The following is a 21884-nucleotide window of genomic DNA, read 5'->3' on the forward strand; positions in this document are numbered from 1 at the left end:
GGGGACTTTTTGCAAAGAGATTCTCCGAACTATTTTAATAACGTTAAATGCAAATGAACTTGAATTTATACCTGACATTTCAAAACAAATAGCCAGCTACATCTAAATAGTTTTTGCCAAAATTACTATCAATTTGTCAATTTTTAGCACTGTACATTCCAGCATTAAGTAAGACACCTTGAAAACAGCCATAGTCTTTTGGCGTATTTAACAAAAAAAAGTATTTTAGGGTGAATTCAGACTTAAAGCTCTTTGTTCCAAACCAGGTCTGCTTAAGTTAAGTCCTGAACCTTTCGTTTGGTCTGTATTTTGTAACTGGACGTTTCTGGTTCAAACTACAACTTGTAAACAAAACCATGTGACTAAAGATCTCTTCAGTCATTGGACAGGAATTATGAGAGTGGGGCAAAGCAACAAGAGTGATGGAAGTCGTATGCTTTGGAACAGTTGTCAGGATAGTTCACTTATTCGAACTTTATATTTTGCTGATCAATTTTGAACATCTGCATCAATCATCAGGTTCAATACTTTTTACTTTTTGTTATGCTACATGTCTGTGTTTTTATGACATATAGATTGTTAGGAAAACAGTGCGAGAAGCAATGTGTATCACGTTAAAAGTTGTTTTTATGACCAAAGTTGCTGTGCCTCTGCTACTCTGTTTACATCTCGTAACGCCTGACTACGGTGGTCATTTTGGTTCAGTTGTTCCGCTCCGAGCACGGAGCAGGAAAACTTGGTAACTCAGAGCAAACCGGAGTTCAGTCCAATTGGAAACCACCCTAAAAGATGGGTCAGAGAGCGGTTCCTGGTCCCAAACCAGGGACCAATTGTATGTATTCAGACCGGAAATTACTTCTGAATTATCGGGAGAAACTAACTCTGGTTCACTTTAAACGAACCAAATGTGTCCAGTCTGAACACACCCTGACTAAAAGAAGATACATTTTCACTTGTCCTGGAAGTCGTGGTCGTCACTGTCATTTTTATTAAATACAGTTGACATTTAAGAAATGGCCTAGAAAGTGTCATGAAAGGGTCGCACAACATTGTTGTTAAGAAAAATATAACTTGTATTGTAACTCTCTTCCTTTGCTCACGTCTGCTGCTGTGCTTCAGAACATCTATTTTAAGTCACATTTTCTAACTTAGAATAGTAAAATAACACGTCAACAAATTAGTGTTTGTCTATTTTGCATAAGAAGGTGTACAACTATTTTGCGAGTAAAGCTACATCCTCTCCTCTGAAACCTGGTTTTCTGCCATCTTTCAGTTTTCATCCCTGTTTGGGTCTAAACTCTTACAACAAACCGGGTCGGGGGCTGTCTCAGTGGAAGTGGAGGTTGTAAAAATCGAAGTGCTTCCTGGTCGGCGGGGCAGTTTTGTCTGACCGTCCTGAATGAGGCCGACTGAGCAGAGCAAACACTAAAGCGGTCTGAGGAGGAGCTGCAAATCCTTTCAAGTCAGTCAGCGGACGTCCCACATCCACACATCCTAATGGCTTTTTATGGCAGCTTGGAATCTTTATGGCGTCTTCCGACTCGGTGGGCTTTAGTGCACAGACTGAGGGTCTTCTAGCAGCAGCTCCAGTTTGCTAACGCAAGGAGGGAAAAGGCTGGAGAGCTTCAACTTTACATTTTGGGGCCTTTATTTTTTTATTTGTTGGATTGTTGCGAGGATTGATTTTGGATTTTCTCTTCTTATGACCATAGCAAGAAGGACTTGCTATCATCTGCCCATTTTTTTCAAAAAAACAACCCGCCTGGAACAAAAACTGTTTCAATGTGTAAATATTCAATAATACTGACTAAAAATAAGCATTTTTTGGACTATTTAGCATTTTATAACATAAAACAAAGGGAAAAGCTTTGATTTTAGATAAATTGGATGTTTTCTTTATTTTATTTAATATCTAATATTTTTATACTTATATTTTAGGTTTTAAGTTTGGCAAAATGTTGTATTGTTCATACTTTTTGTTATTCAGTCAGACGGGTACAAATAATGTGTATTTTTATTGAAGATTGTGATTTTTTTGTGTTCTCTCCAGTGTTTTTTTGTAGGTTAGTTCTTCACCTGCAGACAGGAGGTCATCATGGGTCGAACGCCTCAGAGAGGTAGGCCGCCGTCGCTGTTTTTCTCCTTGGTTTGCCCGTCCACTCTTGTATGAACGTTTCTGATGTTGTTTAGCAATTTTAATGCTTAAGATTGAAGCGGCGCTATGGCTCAGAACGTCATGTTTCTGGTTTCAGATCAAAAAGAGGAGAAGAAGGAGAAACGCAGCAGCATCACAGCGGGCTCGGCCCTCGACAAATCCAACGGTTGGTCACTCGCAGCTCTGCGTTGTCAATGCTCACTACGACTGAGGCTTTTTTTAACGCTACCTCTTTTTCTGTGGCAGTAATGTGTTACCGTCTATTCTTAGTCATTGTTTTGTGAAACTAGCATTTGAGCATAAATGACAAAGAATCTACTTTTAAGAACAAGACATTTTTTTTCTAACAAAACAATAAAATATTTAGTTTTTTGTAAACCTTTTCACAATTTTCTCTTTTTTGGTCTGGCTCTGTCTAAATATAACTTGTATGATGGTGACAATAACTTGGTCCTGTTGTCGTTGGCAGATCCGTTCAGCTGGGAGGACTATCTGAGGGAGACCTCCTCCACTGCAGCATCACCTTCCTGCTTTAAACAGGTAAAGGATATTTATTCACTTTCTTTATCTTTTTACTTTATGTTTTACATTTAATTCAGTGATGTTTTAATTTTGTGGCTGATTTCCAAATATATTTTGGATCATTTAAAAGCACACAAGAAATACTAAAGCTTATTGTAATGTAATAAGGCTTTAATTCAAAAATGTTTTATTCGTGTTGTACTGCATTTGTAAATCTATGCAAAAATAAACATAAAAAAATATTATCCTGTGCAGGCCAGAATCCCTCCCTCCAATGACTTCAAAGCAGGAATGAAGCTGGAAGCTCGGGATCCTCGCAACTCCAACTCAGTGTGCATCGCCACGGTGATGGGCATGATGGGAACACGGTTGCGGTTACGTCTGGATGGCAGTGACAACACCAACGACTTTTGGCGGCTGGTCGACTCTTTGGAGATCCAACCCATAGGAACGTGTGAAAGGAACGGGGACATGCTGCAGCCACCACTGGGTGATCCAACATTAGAGCGCTCAGCTGCTTTTTACATTGAATTCATACATTTAGCATACAGTGTTCACTGTTTTCTTTCAAATTCAACTTTATTTATATAGCACTTCTCCTGCTTTCAAGCATCTCAAAGTACATTCCACAGTAATATAAATAACAGTAAGACAAGAAGCAATGATAATAAAAAATAATTAAACTTAAATAAAAACATTAAAATCCAGCACATATTCACAGCTCTATTCCGATATATGAAAGACTTGGTTTTATATAATTCCATCTTGGCACAAATTGCAATTATTAATTTTTCCTTCCATGTTTTGAAAAGAATGTTACTCATACATCACTGCCAAATCAAAGTCCCTGATTGGTCAAAGTTCAACCTGATTTAACTAATGAGGTGGTCACGCATAAAGCCTAAAAATGACATTTTAAACATGCGTGGTGACATGTGAACGTGAGAATTTTAAACGCACATATACATGTGGTTACATTGACTTTTCACTGGAAGGGGTCACTTGAACACATGTTTCCAACTCTGGTGTGAACATAGAAAAATCACAAATGCACAATACATAGCGAAATGTGTTAAAAACAAACTAGATTTTGAAGCATGAACCGTGTCTTTTAGTATGACCAACATTAGCTGTAATTCCTCCTGTGTAACATTGTCATCAGTGTGACTGTGGATTTCTGTTCAGGTTTCCGGATGAATGCGTCCTCGTGGCCCATGTTCCTCCTGCGTACGCTTAGTGGTGCAGAGATGGCCCCTGCTTCTGCCTTTAAGAAGGTACGGTCACCTGAAAAAGAAAAACACACCAGTCTCCTCCCTAATTCTATGACAATATGGGCAATACCATAAACTCCCTTTAGAACACTTCACAACAAACTCCTTCCATGATTGAGAAAACTATTTCAATAAAGAACAGAAACATGCACATTTGTGAGACATTTTTTTTCTACATTTATTTTAGTTTTAATTAAAGATTTAGAGTGGGACAACAAATGTATATGTATTTGTGCAATCGATTCTACAAGTTGTCCCACTTAAAAAATGAGAGGTTTCTAAAGTACATCATACAAACACAAACTGTGAGACAGAGTGAAGAAAAATAATCCAGGAAATTACGTTGTTAGATTTTCTTTTATAATAAGTATTTATTCATTAATAATTATTTGCCTCAGTACTTTGTAATATATTATCAGTCAATGCCAGAGGTTAAATGTCTCCTGTAGCTGTTTTGGTCCATTCTTCCATGTAGATCTTCTCATGAGCTGTGATGTTTTGGGGCTGTTACTTGGAAACACGAACTGTTAACTCCCTCTAGACCAGTCCAGAACCTTCAAATCCCTTTTAAGACGGCCACTCCTTCATTGCCTAGAGATGGGTACCATTAAGATTTTACCGATACTACTCCTCTTATCAATACTGCTTATCGATCCCGTATTCTTATAGATACTTTTTTGTGTTAAAATGAGAAGGGAGAAGACCAACTATGTACATAGAGATCTATAATTGTAAAAACAAATTAAAACACAAATGTTAATTTAACATCCTTTGCAACTCTAAACTAAAATAATAAATACTATTTCTTTGTAAAAATAACAAACCTTTAAGATAACTATTTAAATAAACTAATGAGAACCAAAATGCAGAGTATACCTAATAGCCTTCTCACTTCAAAGAAAAATAACAGTGGAAATTAAAAAGCACAATGGTGTGTTTTAATTAATTTACATTTTATGTTTTTATGCCAGTTATTGAGGCTCAATATGAACATTCAGCCTGTTAGTATTATATGTTCATTGTATTTACAGTACTGGTAGTTATATTCATCCCCCCTCCTTTTTATTTACATTTACTGCTGTTATTTTGATAAACAAAACTTATGTCGTGTGCTCCGCCTGTGTACTGCTAGAATACACACATGTAGATCCAATACCAGCACTACATGTCTCACTTGAAAAATGCTGTGCACCTTTCTGCTAGAATCTGGTGTATTTTAGCGCGGTGTTTGGACAGGTTAGTGGTGTTACCGCCCTTACCAGCAACGGTTTTGTTACATTTGTCTGCATCTGTCAGGATCTAGGATCAGTCGTCTTGTCCCCTCTGCAGAAAAAGAGCTCAGATACATGATGCTTCCACTCCCGTACTTCACAGAAGGCATAGTGTTCATGGGGTGCAGCTCAGCATGTTATTCTCCTAATCCTCCTCTGGATCTTCCAGATAGAGAACTTTAGACAACATGTGGCCATGGTGGAGAGACTGCAGTCTGACTGTTCATTAGGTAACCAGCTCAAACGGGTGTTAATAATGCAAGTAACTTATAAAGGATAAAAGACGTTCTTCACAAAGAAGTAACAGTTCTGAGGGACAGACGTCTTAGTCAATTGTTGCTCATTTTCTTCACCATTATACAAATAAATTCTTTAAAAACCAGGCAGGGTGATTTCCTGGTTTCTTTTTTTATATTCTGTGTATTACAGTTGAAGTGTATCTATGATGAACATTACAGACCTCTCTGCTTTATAGGTAAAATAACTTGGAGAATTACATACTTTTTTTGTTGATCTACTATTGTCTTACAATACTAGAGTTAATGGTGTTTTTTTTAAATTCAAACCTTTGGTTAGGGAAAATATCAGCATTTATTCCTGTGGACTGTCATGGAGTCACAAAACCTTTTGAATCTGGATTGTTACTTGGTAAAAGAGATGGGTTTTTGGAGTTTATTAACTTTAACTCCTTTTTAAAGAATTGTTAATAAGAACAGTCTACTATTAAGATATTTCTCTTCAGTTTTTTTTATAGTTTGATTTGAGTCTTGCTATGAATTTATTTTTGAGTGCAAAATGACAGTGTTTATTTTTTGAAGCTTCCAACCCACCTACAGATACAAAAAAGTGTTTGTAACACAAAAGCACAAATTGTTACGTCATGTTCTGTTTTCTCATACTTCTTGCAATCTCAAAAACAACTAAAAGTAGGAACTCACAATTGTTTGATTTTCTTTTTTTTAATCATAGATGCCAAAAAAATGACAAAAAAATATATAAATATGTACGTTCTACTTTAATCAATGTTTCTCCTATGATAAAATTTTAGTTTTATTAAAATATTTAGTTTTATATAAAACTTTATAGGCCAAATAAACCCTAAAATCTGCCTTTTGCTTTTTTAAAAATAATTTAGCTTACTGCAGAGCTAAAGTGCCATTTACACTTCATTTTTGTTCCCCACTTTTTTGTCAGATCCCCTCAACAAGGTGGGAGCTTTAGTCACAGCCACACTCAGAAAACATTTAGTGGTTAAACCCTCAACCCATCCCTCAATGCTGACTGTTAATCAAAGAAACATTGGGTCTAATTTTTTTAGGAGTTTTTTTAGTGTGAATTTGTACCCACAATGCTCCAGTCACTGGATGTATAGTTTATTTTAAGAGAAGCTCTGCCACTTCCATAAATTTTGCAAGTACGTTCATTTTTACCACTACAAAATAAGCTTTGTATTTACTTTCCAGTTTTGTTTGGCCTGTTTGTATTCTATTTTCATTTTTGCTTTTGGGTTGGGCCTGTGCCTACATCCCGCTATCCCTCATGAACCATGTCCTGACCGTTTGTTTCTCTGTGCAGGAACCACCCAGCCCCGCTAAAAACTACTTTCAGCCTGGCATGAAACTGGAGGCGGTGGACAGAAAGAACCCTTATCTGATTTGCCCCGCCACAGTGGGAGAGGTCAGAGGTCAGGAGATTTTTGTCATGTTCGACGGCTGGCGAGGCGCCTTCGACTACTGGTGTCCCTACGACTCCAGAGACATCTTCCCCGTGGGCTGGTGTGCTCTGACCAAACACAGTTTACAGCCACCTGGAAATTTCTGTGAGTGCTGCTTCGGCTTATGGCTTCTGTTGAAGTGATTTGTTGGTGGAAACTATCCTAATGATCCTGTTCATTAGCAGGAAAATTCAATTATATTATGGTACGGTATTACTATTTAGTGGTTCCTGATTCCACAATCTAAAATATTCGATGAGGAAAATAAAAACCACAAGAAAAGACTATTTGAGCAAAAAGTAGGCAACAACTGAATGGAATGACTAGTTTAACCTATGACTCATTTTAGCATATCATAGTCATTTGTGCTCCTAGCTGAGGCAGAGGTGTGTGTAAATGTTCACAAAGATAAAATGCAAGTTTGTTAGGCAGCAAATGACAGATTTTACTAGTGGAGGCTTGTGTTGCTCATAGTGATCATGCATGTGGTCCAAATGCGAGCTGAACATTTAAAGTTGTGTCTGGAATCACAGAAGGTTGCATACCTTCTGACCACTAGAGGGCAGTGCAGCTAAATCCTGATCAGTCAGTGCAGATGAACAGACAAGTTTTTTTTTTTTTATGAATGAGTCTGTCTGCATGGATATTTCATTTCTGTTTAGTTGTGAGGAGCAGTGAGACTGAACAGTTATATTTATGTTAAGTTACTTATTTGCATTAAGAAAAATTACCATGTGTTTTATTGTAAAAATTAAGTTTTTTTTTTTTTTTTTAACAGTAGTAAAAGCAGGGACAAATATATTTTGGCTTTACGATGAGTACATAAAAAATAACTTGTATTACAATCTTAACCTATAAAGAAATATATAAAGAAAGGAAAATTCTGTCTAAAGTTAAAATGTTGATGATAATAATTATTCAAACCTTTCATTATTATGAGTTAATATAAATTCAGGCCTCCCTGTTTACCTGATTTCAAGTATTTATTTGCATAATTTTAACATAAATTGGGGTTCCTGCTCAAAAAACCCACAGAAACTGGATTTGAAAATAAAAATAAAAATAAATCTTTTGTTTTATTTGCCATGATATTCAACTTTTTCCTAAAAGGTCTAAAGAAAGGGGGAATAGCTCATTCTTTATGATTTGATATCTATAATTGCTAGTTTTGCTTGCTATATTGCTACAAACAATTAATAAATTAGATGCAAATTATGCACATTTGTGAAAACTAACAATAAAATTAATTGGATTCTTCTCGAATATATTTTGGGAACAGACAATAAAAGTTTTACTGATAAAATAATCAAATTATTCTTATGCTAATCACAGTTGGTAAGAAAGAGAACATTTTAAATACAGCTAATTAATTTTGTTTCTCCCTTACTGATTTAGCAATTTACAGAGCAAACTTTAAAAAAAAAAAAAAACTATAGATTCAAAATTGGGAGCACATACTTGAGCAAAAACTCTTCTCCACCATGAACTTCAGAAAGTCCAGTATCCATGTACATCTTCATTTGCCTCGTCTGAGCTGATATCTGGCTCAAAACTGTTTTGTTACACTGCTAATGTCGGGTTGGAGTTGTGAAGAGCTGTAAGCCAGCAGGAGAGAGTGTAAACAGAGGGATGATGGAAAATGGGGAAGGACTTACTTTACCCTTACAGTCCTGCCCGCAACTCAGATTTCTGATGAACTCTTGCCGCTCTGCAGAAACTATTTCCTAGAAAACAACACAGGGTTTTAATTTTTTTTTCTTAAAAATGACATAATCATAATTAATCCTTTAACACTGGAGCTCCAGTGTTTACGTTCTTTGATTTACTGTAACTTGCTGCTTTTCTCTTTCAGAATCTACTGAAAGTGCATTGATCATGTTAACGGTTGAGAGGTTACAGTAAATTAAAGATTTTGTGTTTAAGCATCACCAGGTGTTTAAAGTGTTTAAAGACCACTGAGAATGCTTTAAATATAGATCAAAAGATGATTGGAGTGGGACTTCAAATATTATCTGTAAATGCAATATCAATTAACTTAGTTTATTGGGAGTTTAAAATTAATACGTATTACAAATGTATGCCAAAGAGGTCATTTATTCCTAAATGTGCAACTGGGACACTTTTGCACTTCAATCTATATTGACATAGTATTAGAGTGGCTTCCTCACAGTGATATTTGAGCTCTCCCCAGTCCTGATGCTGGACCGGACTATCTTTCAATGCCTGAAAAGAGTCTAGAGTTTCATCAGGGAGGGGGACTCCTACCGGGTCATTACAGTGTTTGCGAATGTCTGCATTGTGTACACAAACTCCTGGAGTTTGCCCTCATTCAACCCTCTCAATCAGGACTCCTCAAATCCACTTTAACCTTTTACACCCCCCCTCACCCATCTCCCATCCCCCCTTCCTCTTTTTTTTGGTGTCCCGCCATTAACCTTTCTTTACCCCGCCTGTTTTCTCTCCCTCCCCTACAGGCTTGCTTAGCAGCAGGTGACTGATGCATACTGTCGATATGGCCTACAGATAACATTAATAAAAGCGTCAGACCCCCCCCTCTCAACACACACACACTACTCATACAGCTACCCTACTTTCCCTCTCTTGGTGATTTGGCCCTTCCCCTACCCCCTATTCAAATCAAACCCCCTGCTCCCCGTCTCCCCTCCTCCTCCTCCTCCTCCTCCTCCTCCCGCCAACTCATTGGGAGGGAAGCTGTGCGGCAGCGTCAGCCAGCGGCACAGGCAGCCTCAGCGTGGTGGGCTTTGTTGTGGGGCTTCTGCTTGGAGAAAACAAGGAGGGAGTCTCGCAGCTGATAGAGGCGCAGAGTACAGACAATGAGGAGCAGAGGAGAAGGAGAGAGCAGAAAAGAGGAGGGAAAAAAGTGAGAGGGAAGTCAGCAGGGTCTGTGACAGGAAGACTTGCTAAAAAAGTCAACCAGGAAGCTGTGACTTTTATTGTTTTGGACGTTGCTGCAGCTCTCCTCAGCACTCCCACCACTTCTGCCATCAACTTCTGCTTTTTGGGTTATTTCCTGGTGAGTGGTGCATGTTTTGTTTGCATATGTGAAATTGAAACCATTTATTGACTTTTATTTGTAGAAAAACTGGAACATATTTGGTAATTTTACATTGCATTTTAAATGTATTTATGTTGCAGGAACATGAATCCTTAGGACAGAGTAAAAAAAAAAAATCAGTTTTTAACCAAAAAAATCAAGGAATTGAGAATTTCTAATCAATTCTTTCCACAAATTCACAAATTTGTCATCATTTTTTAATTATTCTCTAAAGAAATTCAGTAGTATTGTTTATAAATGATAAAAAAGAATGAAAAGTTGTTGCAATGGTAATCATGTGCCCTAATTAGCATAAAGAGAGGTGTTTATTTACTTTCATTTTTTTCTTTGTAAAACCCTAAAAGATCTTTGTAAGGAAATAAAAAAAAAAGACTTAAATTTAGCAGATTTACAGCATTATTTTAAAACAAGCTGCACATTTTTGGTTGTCTTTAGAGAAGCAAACGGAATGTGAAAAAAACCTGAATATATCGACGCAAATTTCTTGCACTGTGCCCCATAAATTCCTATTTGAAGGATGAATAAATACCTTAAAAAGTAGCAGTGTGCAAGAAAGAAATGGGATTTTACTGTTTTTTAAATTTTGAAGTAAGAGTGAACGTGTTTATATACTGTGGCTCAAAGCTATTTAAGGGACTTCCCTCTCCTTTTTACACACATGAAGCCCCAGCTTGTCATAAATGAATTTTAAATAACAGCGGATGTGTGTGCACGCAATATCACATGGGTGTGTGCTCGTGAGGGTATAATTAGATGAGGGGTAAATCAATGAAACTTCCCCTTTTCCTCATTCTCAGTGGTGCAGCTTTCATGTCCAAAATCACTGTTTCTGGTGGAGTTTTATCATAAATAATCGTGTCTCTCTTTGATGATAGATACTAAAGAAGGGATTTAAATTATATTTAATCAATCAATTAATCAAACAATTTTTACAGTTGTCTTTACAACATCGTGCTGCACTCTTTGGCACTTCAACCATTAAATGGTCAAAAAGGTGCCCGTAAATTAGACTAATAATCTCTGAATCCACCTATAAGAAGAACTCCTAATGGCAAAGATGGGCCGACCACCTGTCAATCAAAAAAATCTGCAGAAATTTGAGGTTTAATGAAATAAAAATGTCAGATTTCGACAAAAAAAGTCTAAAATAGAAAGTAACCGGAATTCTATTAATTTTCAAAGGCTGCACAGCTACAAGATGTGTCTATAGGTGTTTTTCTGAGATTTTGTTTTTATGCTCATTCTCAGTCACTAATTCGCTAAAACTGTATCTAAATGTGTTGGAAATTATATTTAAACTCCGCCTTTTTTTAAGCTACGGTGTCGCTCAGTTTATGCATCGTATTGATCCAAAGCTGAAGCAAGCTGACAGATGATGCGTGATCCCATCATCCTCCAGGGTGGATGAAAGGGAATTTTAGGAGATTCTCATGAAAGGTGTAATTGATCTGGCTTATGCAATGTGATAAACCAATCTGAGGCAGGGCACGGCATCACTCACCCGTTTGGAAACGCCATGTTTTGCTTTGATGCTTGTCACATTTTGTGAATGGATTATAAGGACAGATCAAAGAACACGTCCCACAACCTAAGTTTCTCCCTGGTGGATAAAAGACCCCCCCCCCCACCTCCCCTGGAAGTGTCTGGCACCCTGTTTCCATCTGCTGTGGGATGGCGGAGGGCGTTTGGCTGGTTGTATAAGCGTAGCTGTCTGCACGCAGGTTGGCACCTCTCTCCTTGTGTAAGCTTGTTTTGTGCAGCTGCCACTGGCGAGCTGGTAAGCCCCTTTCCCCTGAAACAAGACCCTGCTCTCTGCTACACCCACCTTCACTCATTTTCCAATTAAGCTGCTTTCATGGTGCCCAGGCCGGCCCCTTAGAGAATACTGTAAAGCTTCCATAGTTGTTCCATATCGCCTCAGTAAGGACACTGATGAAAGCTGTAGCCCCCCCGAGAGCATCGCCGTGCACTTCCAGACCTCGCTCTCACCAAACTAGACTTTGTCATTGAAATATAAGATACTTATCTCTTTTTTTGCTCTTTCACCCCCCTCTGTGATAATTATGTGATGATATCTCAAAGCCTCGCTCAAGCTAATAAAGCTCCAGAGAGATTTTCTATTTTCCCTCTCATATATTTTTGTTGTTAAAGATAAAATATAATTTTTTTTTAACTAAATTAAAGCTCTTTTACAGAAAAAATATTTTTGAAGTTGCAAATAATTTGGGGAATTTCCACATCTAAAAGGAGAATTATGAGAAATTTTAGCTAAAAAAACAGGAAAAGCAACCAACTTTTTTTTTTTTTTTTTTTGGACAGACAGCTAATAACGAATAAAAAAAATGTGAAAAACGACAAAACACTGCATCAGCCCTAAAAGAGAAAGGGCTAAAAAGAGGAAGATTTTTTCAGTGTCTTTCTTAATCTAGGACAGGAAGCTGAGGCTTCACTTTACATGAGCTTACCTACATTTAAAAAAAAAATCAAATTTACTTGGTTCTGTATTTGTGGTTGAAACCTTGTAAACACGATCTTCAATTTAAAATTCAGTAAATTATTTTGTTTTCACCTGTTGCCATACAATGGAGTGATGAAATATTTGCTGCATCAAGTTGAATTGTTGAAATATACGCATGTTGCCTTTCACATCAACTAAGAGAGAGGATGTTGCTGCTTTGTGGGCTGTGTGTTGTTTAAAGGGAGCACACCATGAAAAAACAACTTTTTGAGCCTGTAAGTGCCTTATACTGTTCATTCCTCTCTATAAAGAACTCTAAAGCAGTATTTTGATCTGTTCATTTTTGAGTAATCCTCTAAAACCTGCGCTCTCAACAGCAGTCCCTCCCACACCCCAGAAAATGAGCGGATTCTCACGTGCTGATGTCACAAAGTGAGACAGCCCCTTTCAGGAAGAGTCCGCTCTGACAACACCGCCTTCAGTATAACACTAACACTCAATTTCTCCACAGAGCTAGTGGAGATCAGCAGAAAACGTTCATTTTAGATGCAGGAGCCTCAGGATTTGAGTCATTTTACTTCCGGGTAGGAAAACGCTCACAAAAATAACGAAATATCTCATAAATAATGTATTTTTTAGTGTTCCCAAGGTAATTTATGATCATATGGATATAGTTTACTCTGAAAAGCCTAAGAAAGTCATGGTATGACCCCTTTAAAAGAGGGAATAATCATCCACCATCAGTGAAGTTGGGGGTTTCTAGCCTTTTGGCACATCCTATGAGTTCGTCTGTGAAAGGTCAAACAAAAAAATCTGAAATCCAAACTAAACAAGATAAGAAAAAAAAAAAATTGAAAATCAAAGACATCACATTGTCGTTTTCTAGAAAATCATCAGCAATTTCTAATATGAAGAAAAGACAACTGAAAAGATGATCATTTTTTAAATTAGGATCTTTTTAAATAAACGTGTTCGATGTCTTGGTTTAATATTTTTTACAGCCAAAATTGTGTTTGGAATGTTGTCATGACGAGCAGATAAATTAGGTCGAGCCGTAGAATTCAGTTCTACAGAAAAATGTATTTGTAGTCTTAAAAAACTGAACAGGGAAAAAACAACTTTGTTGAGTTTCCTGTTTATCCTCCTTAGCCTTTAAACATGATCTAGTTTCTTAATTGTTGGATTTATTCCAATCCTTTGTATTTGTTGAATGTTGTATTTACTATTGCTGTGAGGTTTACATTGTTGTGTTGTAAATAAAAACACAATAGATGACGCTAGTTTCTGTTTTTTTAGTATTTCTTAAAGAAAATAGAACACTGAGAGAATAACAGGCAGGTTTCTGGGGACTTGTGGTTTCAATCTGTTGGAAAAATAGGAATGGGTGAAAAATATAAGATCTGTCTGAAAAATTCAAGCTCCTCTGCTTGGACTTGATGCTCTGAGTGAGATAAAGAGAAGATGTATTTTGATATTCTGTGCAGAACTTTATTGATTAGTTAAATAATTAAAATGCTGCTAACGACTGAAAACAAATCGAACTCCTAGCTACAAAAGAACTAAAATATATGGAGAAAACTTGCAAATAAAAACCCCATAAGATCACATTTGGGGAGTATTAACTTTTAAAAACTACCAAGATAACCGTATGTCTTCTCTTTCATTCCAGTTACCCTCCCAGGCGCTCTCCTCTCCCCGGTTTCTACCACCTCAGCAACACGTCGCTCCTCTTACAGCTCCTCCTCCTCCATGCAGACCTCGTACCGACTGCCCCATCCCTTGCCGCCCCTCCCTGTCCGCAAGGGCGTGCGAGGTCGTCGTCCTAAGTCCCAGACCATAGCTTTGTTGAAGGCAGCAGCTGAGGCTGCAGCGGCGGCAGCAGCAGTAAATGGATCATCGCAGAGCCAAGTGAACACCAGCTCTGAGACTCAGCTGACCCCCAGACCACACAAGAAGAGAGGGCCCAAGCCTAAGGGCAAGGTGAGACACCTCATCTATTATGCAGTCTCAGTGACCCGTCATTTTATGTTGGATCTGTTATAGCAGAAACGGTTTTGATGAAGAGGAGACAAAGGTGAGGATATATAGGTTGAACTAGTAAAACAAAATGGTAGATTGAATAAATAGCAAGTTTAGATTATAATATGATGAATGTGTAAAATTAAAACTTTCCATTACAAATCATTAGCATCTTTTTATGGTTCTAGCGATTTAATGAGATGGGTTTTTGTTTGTTCTTTGCTCCAGAAAAAGCCCTTGGTGGGGCAATCCCTGGGGGCGTCGCCAGAAACAACCCCACCTCCAGAAACCAGACTGAGCGCCAGCCACGTCTCTGTGGACAACAGTCTGAGCAACAGCTCAAATGTAGTTTGCACAGGTGAATAGCAGATATTTTCATGCTTTACATAAAAATATAGTGAATGTAAATAAGTAAAACACCCAGAATTCAGAGGCAGATTTGTGTCATCATTATTTTTTTTTACTTTTACACAGTAATATATTTAAACTGTAATATTTTACCAAATGAGCATTTTCACAACGTTTGAAATTATTAAACTTTAAGATTTGCTTTAAATGTAAAGTGTATTTTTTTTCCAAAATCTTTAACAGTATTTAGCAAATGTAGCTACTTATTCATACTAATCCATTTAAGAAATCCAAGGACTTTATACAATTTAAAAAAAAAATCCAATAAGCCAGAGGCTTATGCAGTTGGACTATAATGATAAAAATAGGACTTTGTTTGAAAAAAAGGATATTTACAAGATACGAAATATATACTAAATATATGTTAAGATTGTTGTTTTAGTTCATAAAAATATATAATACAGTATAAGTTAATTTAACCAAATTACGTGTTTCTACCTTCCATCTTTGTTTCCTTAAATAACTCATTTTAAGTGCAAACTGTGACTAATTACTAACTGTAAAATGTAAATATTTAATATTGTTTCTGTTTCCTCAGTGTGTGTCTATGTTAACAAGCATGGTGACAACGGGCCGCATCTCGACCGAAAGTTGGTGCAGCAGCTGCCGGATCACTTCGGTCCTGCTCCGGTGAACGCAGTGCTCCAGCAGGCGGTCCAGGCCTGCGTGGACTGCACGTTCAAACCCTCCGTGCTGCTGCTCTTCCTGCAGAGCCAGTCTCACACGGGGGGAGAGGTCATCAGAGGTAACGGCACCTTGGGATGCACATTCCCTTCAAAATTATGTAGTTGTTTTCATTCCTAATGTCAAACTTGTATTTACCAAAAATAAAAATAAAGGTGATGGTTTGGAGGAAATAGTTATAAAACATTTTAGTGCTTTATAAGACTGTTTTTTGTCTACCATTTCTTCAGCTTGTCTTTATTCCTTAAATTAGAAAAAAATGTGGAAGCTTGGAAAATGCATTAAAAATTAATAAGTAATATCTTTTATTTCATTGTTGAAGCTTGAAGTGAACATCTTTATGCTTTTATTTTGTCACCTCTATTTAGGTTTTTATTAATCAGTTTTGCATCTCAGCCCCTCTGACTGTTTTAAAACAGGTTTGACAGGTTACAGTTGCAGTTATTGAGAAAACAAAGGCCGTTTCATTGAAGCGATCCAGGCAAAATCCCTCAATCTGCTATCAATTCTGCTCTTCCTGCAGAAAAATAGTTAGAAAAAGATGCATTTAAATCATTTGCAGGAGATGTTTGGTTTTTTGTAATTTATGAGTGACGAGTAGAGCTAAATAATGGGGGTGGGGGATGAAGAAAAACATGTCTAGCACTGCAGCAGCTGATGTAACACTTGTGTGGGTAATGAGAAGTGACATGTGTGTCTAACCTGGTTTTGGATTCTGGCACTGCGTCCCCCTTGGGGGGAACGGATTGGAAAGGACGAGAGTGAGACTGAGGGGAGAGGGGTTTTAATTTGTGGATCTATGCAGGCTTGGCTTGGGTGGGAGGGTGGGATGGGGTGAGTGAGATGGTTTCATAAGGGGAGTGCTCTAACCCTGAACCATCTGCTGTTTGGTTTCTCCACCTTGCTACTATGTGTGTGTGCGTCTACATGTGCATGTGTATTTTTATGCAGACGCTAATTGAAACCTGTTTTGCTCCGCCCTCAGTTCGGTCGGAGCACGGCATCCGTTATGTGAAGCTGCCCTCTGTCTCCAGTGCGTCTTCGGTCCTGCGGTTCTTAGAGAACATGTGCCAACATCTGGATAGTGACAGTCTGTTCAGCTCTCAGCCATTTAGCCCCTACAGCAACAACGCACGCTTCTACAGCAGAACCAAGTCAGGTAAAAGAAAAAAGAAAGAAGCATCAAATAATTCATCAGTACAGAAAACCCCCTGTCCTAATTTTTTTTTTATCGTTTAATCTCTCGTGACGAGAAAACAAAATGTGTTTTTTCATGATAACACCATTTCTCTATAATTCACGGCGAAATAAAACAGTTTATCAGAGAAAATGCCAAACACAATTGAATTAATCAATCATAAATTGATCAGTTCTTCTGGTGTTTGGCCCTGGGTTCTGTTGGTTCTTTCCCTTAAACCCCTGACAACAGGTTGAATCACAAAACCCAGTGCCGCCAGTGGAAATTTGCAGCAAAAAAAAAAAAAACTTTTTTGGGGAACTTTTTTAATGGTTTTTTTAACAACACATAAATTGCATAAAAACTTAAGTATCAACATTTTTGCGTTTGTGTTGTGAAGATGAAAGCTTGGAAGGTATATAAAAAAATAAATTACCAGAAAAAAAAAACGTTTTTACACATGAAAAATAATTCAAACGCAATGCATTATGGTCTATATTTGCCAATCTAGTGAGTATTGATGAATATTCAAACATATACTTAAGCAGCACCTTCATAACTGCAGTTTTTTCAACAGACTGTAGACTAATCTAATAAATGTGATTGTTTTGCTATTTTCCTGTCATTCTGATTTTGTTTGTTTCTTCTCTTTCTGATAAATTAGAACCATCATCCGTCACTGAGAACGGCCTCTCTAAAGACAACCCCTCCAAGGATGGGACTCCCAGCGCCCGCCCCCATCACAACACACTGGACTACAGAGCGGCCAAACGAGAGCGAGCGTATTACCCCGGACACACACAAACGCAGCCCCCCCTTCAGCGAGTCAACTCCAACCCAACTGAAGTCAGCCCAATTAGTACTTACAGAAGAGTGGAGGGTAAGGTTGGACACTCACCAATGCCTTTCAGACCGTGAAACTACATCATTTAGTTTAGTAATTACTTTAAAATGCAAACCATTGTGATAAAGCTCATATTGTGACATTGATCAAAAGTCTTAGTTATAAACAGTATATAGAGAGAACTGGACGGATCATCCCCTCCCCCTCATGAACCAAATAGGAAGTACCCGCTGGTCGCAGAAAGCCGACATCCCATGGACTTGTATTGAGAAATAAACAGCTATTACTCAGTCATTCTGTTTGTCAGAAAGGCCCTTCTTGCTCTGGTGTTTCTTTTTAACATCTTCCTGCTAAACCAAATTTTTCTTCATGATAAATTTTCTTTATCGCCAGTTTTTCAAGTTATAAACTGGCCAATCAGATGCCTCAATAAGAGCATGTGGTGCCCGCTGGCCCTGCCTTAAACGTTCACGCATTTGATTGACAGATTCTTACACCAATCACTGCTCGCTAATGTTGTTTGATCCCTAAATGGAAAAATTGAGTGATTTCTGTCCTGTGGCGTTTCACCTGCACACTCAGTGCATGCTGCATTTGTGCAGTCAGTAAAGAGCCAGTATGTGCACCTTATAACTACTTGAGTGGTGTAAGGGCACCATACAACAACATCATGCGTAAGTGCGTGCAACTTCCATTATCCTTGTGGAAACTTCACGTTAAACTTACCACAAGCATGACAATCGTACGATTGAGATGGCCTTAAGAGGATTTATGAACCTGTAAGACACACTTGTGTCCCTTCAGGTTCTTTTTACGACCCTCCACAACCCCGGACAGCCCAAAAACCCTCATGAGCCATACAGGGTAGACTCAGGCTCAAACACATTACCTGTCTATTTTTCTTTTTCGATGTTTCAGCATTTAAAAACATTGTTTGCAACAATAAAACACATTGGAGGAGGCGCATTGTAGTTTCTGATTATTTTATGTTATTTTTTTTTTCACCCGCTGACAGTTTGCTGAATAAAATTCCTGCAGAAATGTGTTTTTATGTAACACATAAAGAAGTTTATTAACATAATTGTAACATGTCATAAAAATCTATTAACCAGTTTGAATTGTTTTCCTTCATATGCAACAGCAGCCAGCTCAACAACAGGTCCAGACCACATGAAACAGGACAAAGAAAGTTTGGGCAACAATGCTTCTTCATGGACAGTTGATGATGTCATCCGGTTTGTTCAGGAAGCAGATCCTCAGACTCTCGGCCCACACATCGAGCTGTTCAGAAAACATGTAAGCCTTTCTACTAAATACTTTTTCTCTCTTTTTATCCACTCCACTGTGTTATATCCTGTCTAACATGTTAACCCTCCTGCAGGAGATCGACGGCAAGGCCCTGATGCTGCTGCGCAGTGATGTCATCATGAAGTACATGGGCCTAAAGCTGGGCCCGGCGCTCAAACTGTGCCATCACATCGAAAAGCTGAAGCAGGCCAAATAGCTGCAGTGCTCTTTTCTCGCTGGCTACCAAACACACCGCCCATCATTCTGCAGGGACATAAAGCGACATAAATCCACTCTGGCCATGTCTCTGCTACTTTGTATGACAAGGACTGTGAAAGTAGAAGGACACTGTTCATTTTGAGAGCAGTAAATGGAGGATTTTGGTAGAACAGAAAGCTGGATAGAACAAGAAAAAACATTGTAAACCTTCACAGTACAATTTCACAGTTCAAGCAACATATCAGAAGTTATGTTAGTATATGGATTTCCTTTTTATTCTATATTGAAAAGGCTCGTAACTGCCATAAACACAGTTTCCTGTTTATAATGTATGGACCAGATACATATGAATTTACAGCGTACACAACTATAGCTTTCATCAGATATCTGGTCCTAAGTATACATTGTTTTGAATGTTTTTCATTATTTACAGCCTTGGACAAATTTACACGAAAAAAAAAGAAACACCTCACGTTTAGCCTTTTCTGTTTTTCAAAAACTGTTGGTTTGCCTAGTCTGCATTTCAGGATGGACGCACAGCACTGAAGACTGGGGAAGTTAGTTCAGGTATCAGTAGTGAAGGCCACACTGTGTCATTTTATCAATGCAATAAAAAGACTTGTTTATTGACTGCCTCACGTTACAGGTAGTTTTGGAACCTGGTGAGAGTGTGTGTGGTTATGAACAGGCACTGAATGACAGGATTGTGTGAATTGAAGATGCTGGAAGGTTTCATTTAAGAAGGTTTTGGAAAATGTTTGCTAAAATCAATCATTAGACGAATATATCTAAGTTCAAAATTTTGTTTTTGGAGAGTAGCTTTTTGATTTTATTGGTGTAATTTGCTCGGGAATCCAGACAAAATGTTTCTAAAGATTTTTTATTGTTAGTTATGCCGGTCTGCATCGCACATAACACTTGTTTGACAGACACTGCTTGGTTCACAATTGTTTCTTTTCCTAGCCCGCACAGACACTGACTGGATACTTTTAAATGTTCGACTAAAAGCAACATTTTGACAGTCACATTTCAGAGCTGTACAAAAAATGGCTACTTTCTGATTTATAACACGAAGAAGAAGAGTTTTTGTATAAAATAAAGCTAATGCATCAGTTTTTATATTAATTTTATTACTATTATAAAGTGTCACTGCTTTTTCTTTCTGGTTAAAATCATTTCAGTCAATGTATCAGACAAACAACCTGCAGGAGGGAATCATGTTTCACAGTGTTGATCTGTTTTAGTGACAGAAATGCCTATTTTCTGAACATTTCAGAATCATTATTAAACAAACTCTTGTCTGCTGTAGCTACACTTCACATTGTTGCTTTCTTGTAGTGGTAACAAGTTCTTACTTGAATCTTGTATTGCTTTAATATGAAACTCAGGTTTTAGAAAAGTTTTCTTTTGTTCTTTTAGGAATGTTTGACATCCTTGCATTTTGTGTTTATTACTACAACATAGAGGGACTGCACGATAACTATGTACATTTTTGATGCCTTGTTATCGATTGCTATGTAGCATTTCATGTGTATCTATACAACTTTTTACTGTAAGTTGGGTAAATTTGTTTGTTAACTATGTTTGCTATGCATTCACACAAATAAACCTTTGTTTTCAGGATTTTAGTGTCATTTTTGTTGAAGAATTATTAAATTGTCACATTCAAGGATTAGAATTTAGTGACTAAAACAATATTTTTTTATAAACTTCTTACTTTTTTAGGGCTTTTGCTTAAAAATGACTTTTAAATTATTTCAACTGTTTGGTTCATTTTCCTCAAGGAAGCATCAAATATCAGCTTAGGAGAAATATTTCAAAAGGTTTTAATTGTAAGCAAGTATGTGAGGCCTGTTTCTGCTGACGTCTCATGTTACAGCCACTAAGTGTTTTCCTGTGACCTTTGTGATGGAGACCACTGACCTTGTCAGCACTCACCAGCTACTAAAACGAAAGCTAATTTTTCATTTAAAAAACACAAAAATAGTTCCTTAAAATAAAAATAATGGATTTTTAAAATGAAAAAAAAAAGCATGCAAGAGCTATATACATTTGATTGTGTATGTCTTTGTACTTGCATGTGTGTTTGTGAATATCCTGAAGGGAAAGAAAAGGTTAAAGGTCAAAAGATCACGGATCTCTTTCTCAAGGAATGTGACAGCTCAATAGGAATCATTGTTTGAGAGCGCTGTGAGTTCAAACAGCTCACCAGCAGCAGTCTGAAGAAAACAGCTTCATTATGACTCACACAAGCTCCTGGGAATGATGAATGTTGCTTCCTGTTTGTGAAGCGAGCTGCATTTACTATAGTGTTCATGTCGAAAGCTCAACATCTCAACTACATGCTGAAATCTGCTTAATGTGTAAGTCATGTTGTTTAAATAATATGTTTGAAGAAAGACAAAGTGAACTCCAAACCAGACACCAAAGTGTTTATTACTGTACGTATCAACGAATCATTACTACATTTTTGGAGTTAATTCTTGCCAAACAGTTTTCTGTTTTGGTAATTAAGTACTGAAGTAAAATAAGAAAATTGAAGGCTTGTTATCACTTTTTTTTTTAAAGATGAACCAAGAAATGCGTAATTACAATTAAAAAACAAAGTAAGTTGGTTTTTGTACATTTTTTTTTAACTATATTAATAAATAGTAAATAAACTACTAAAATAAATCAACTTTTATTGTATTCTAAGTTATCTGGGCTAATTTTTATGTGTATAATCTACAGTACTTAGCCACATTAGATATAGAGTATTGGTCCTGATTTTACAGTATAC

At 37.3% G+C, this 21884-nt stretch overlaps 1 protein-coding gene across 3 annotated transcripts in view; it reads left to right on the top strand.

Moving 5' to 3' along the window:
• The window catches only part of scml2 (Scm polycomb group protein like 2), a 21793-nt gene extending 1065 nt beyond the window's left edge, over nt 1-20728 (top strand). The window contains exons 2-14 of one of the 3 annotated variants that reach the window (XM_024296011.2): nt 2051-2117; nt 2253-2321; nt 2625-2695; nt 2933-3167; nt 3863-3951; nt 6795-7038; nt 14137-14447; nt 14715-14844; nt 15433-15639; nt 16564-16737; nt 17420-17635; nt 18741-18895; nt 18981-20728. In XM_024296011.2, coding sequence (XP_024151779.1) covers nt 2096-2117; nt 2253-2321; nt 2625-2695; nt 2933-3167; nt 3863-3951; nt 6795-7038; nt 14137-14447; nt 14715-14844; nt 15433-15639; nt 16564-16737; nt 17420-17635; nt 18741-18895; nt 18981-19103 — 2046 coding nt within the window. In that variant the 5' untranslated portion in view covers nt 2051-2095 and the 3' untranslated portion in view covers nt 19104-20728. Of the gene's footprint in view, nt 1-2050; nt 2118-2252; nt 2322-2361; nt 2696-2932; nt 3168-3862; nt 3952-6794; nt 7039-14136; nt 14448-14714; nt 14845-15432; nt 15640-16563; nt 16738-17419; nt 17636-18740; nt 18896-18980 lie in introns of those variants that run through there. The other 2 variants (XM_036209621.1, XM_024296014.2) reach the window with 2 other exon arrangements.
• The last annotated feature ends 1156 nt before the right edge of the window (nt 20729-21884 follow it).

The sequence above is a fragment of the Oryzias melastigma genome, linkage group LG3 (genome assembly GCF_002922805.2).
Source record: "Oryzias melastigma strain HK-1 linkage group LG3, ASM292280v2, whole genome shotgun sequence".
Lineage (NCBI taxonomy): Eukaryota > Metazoa > Chordata > Actinopteri > Beloniformes > Adrianichthyidae > Oryzias > Oryzias melastigma.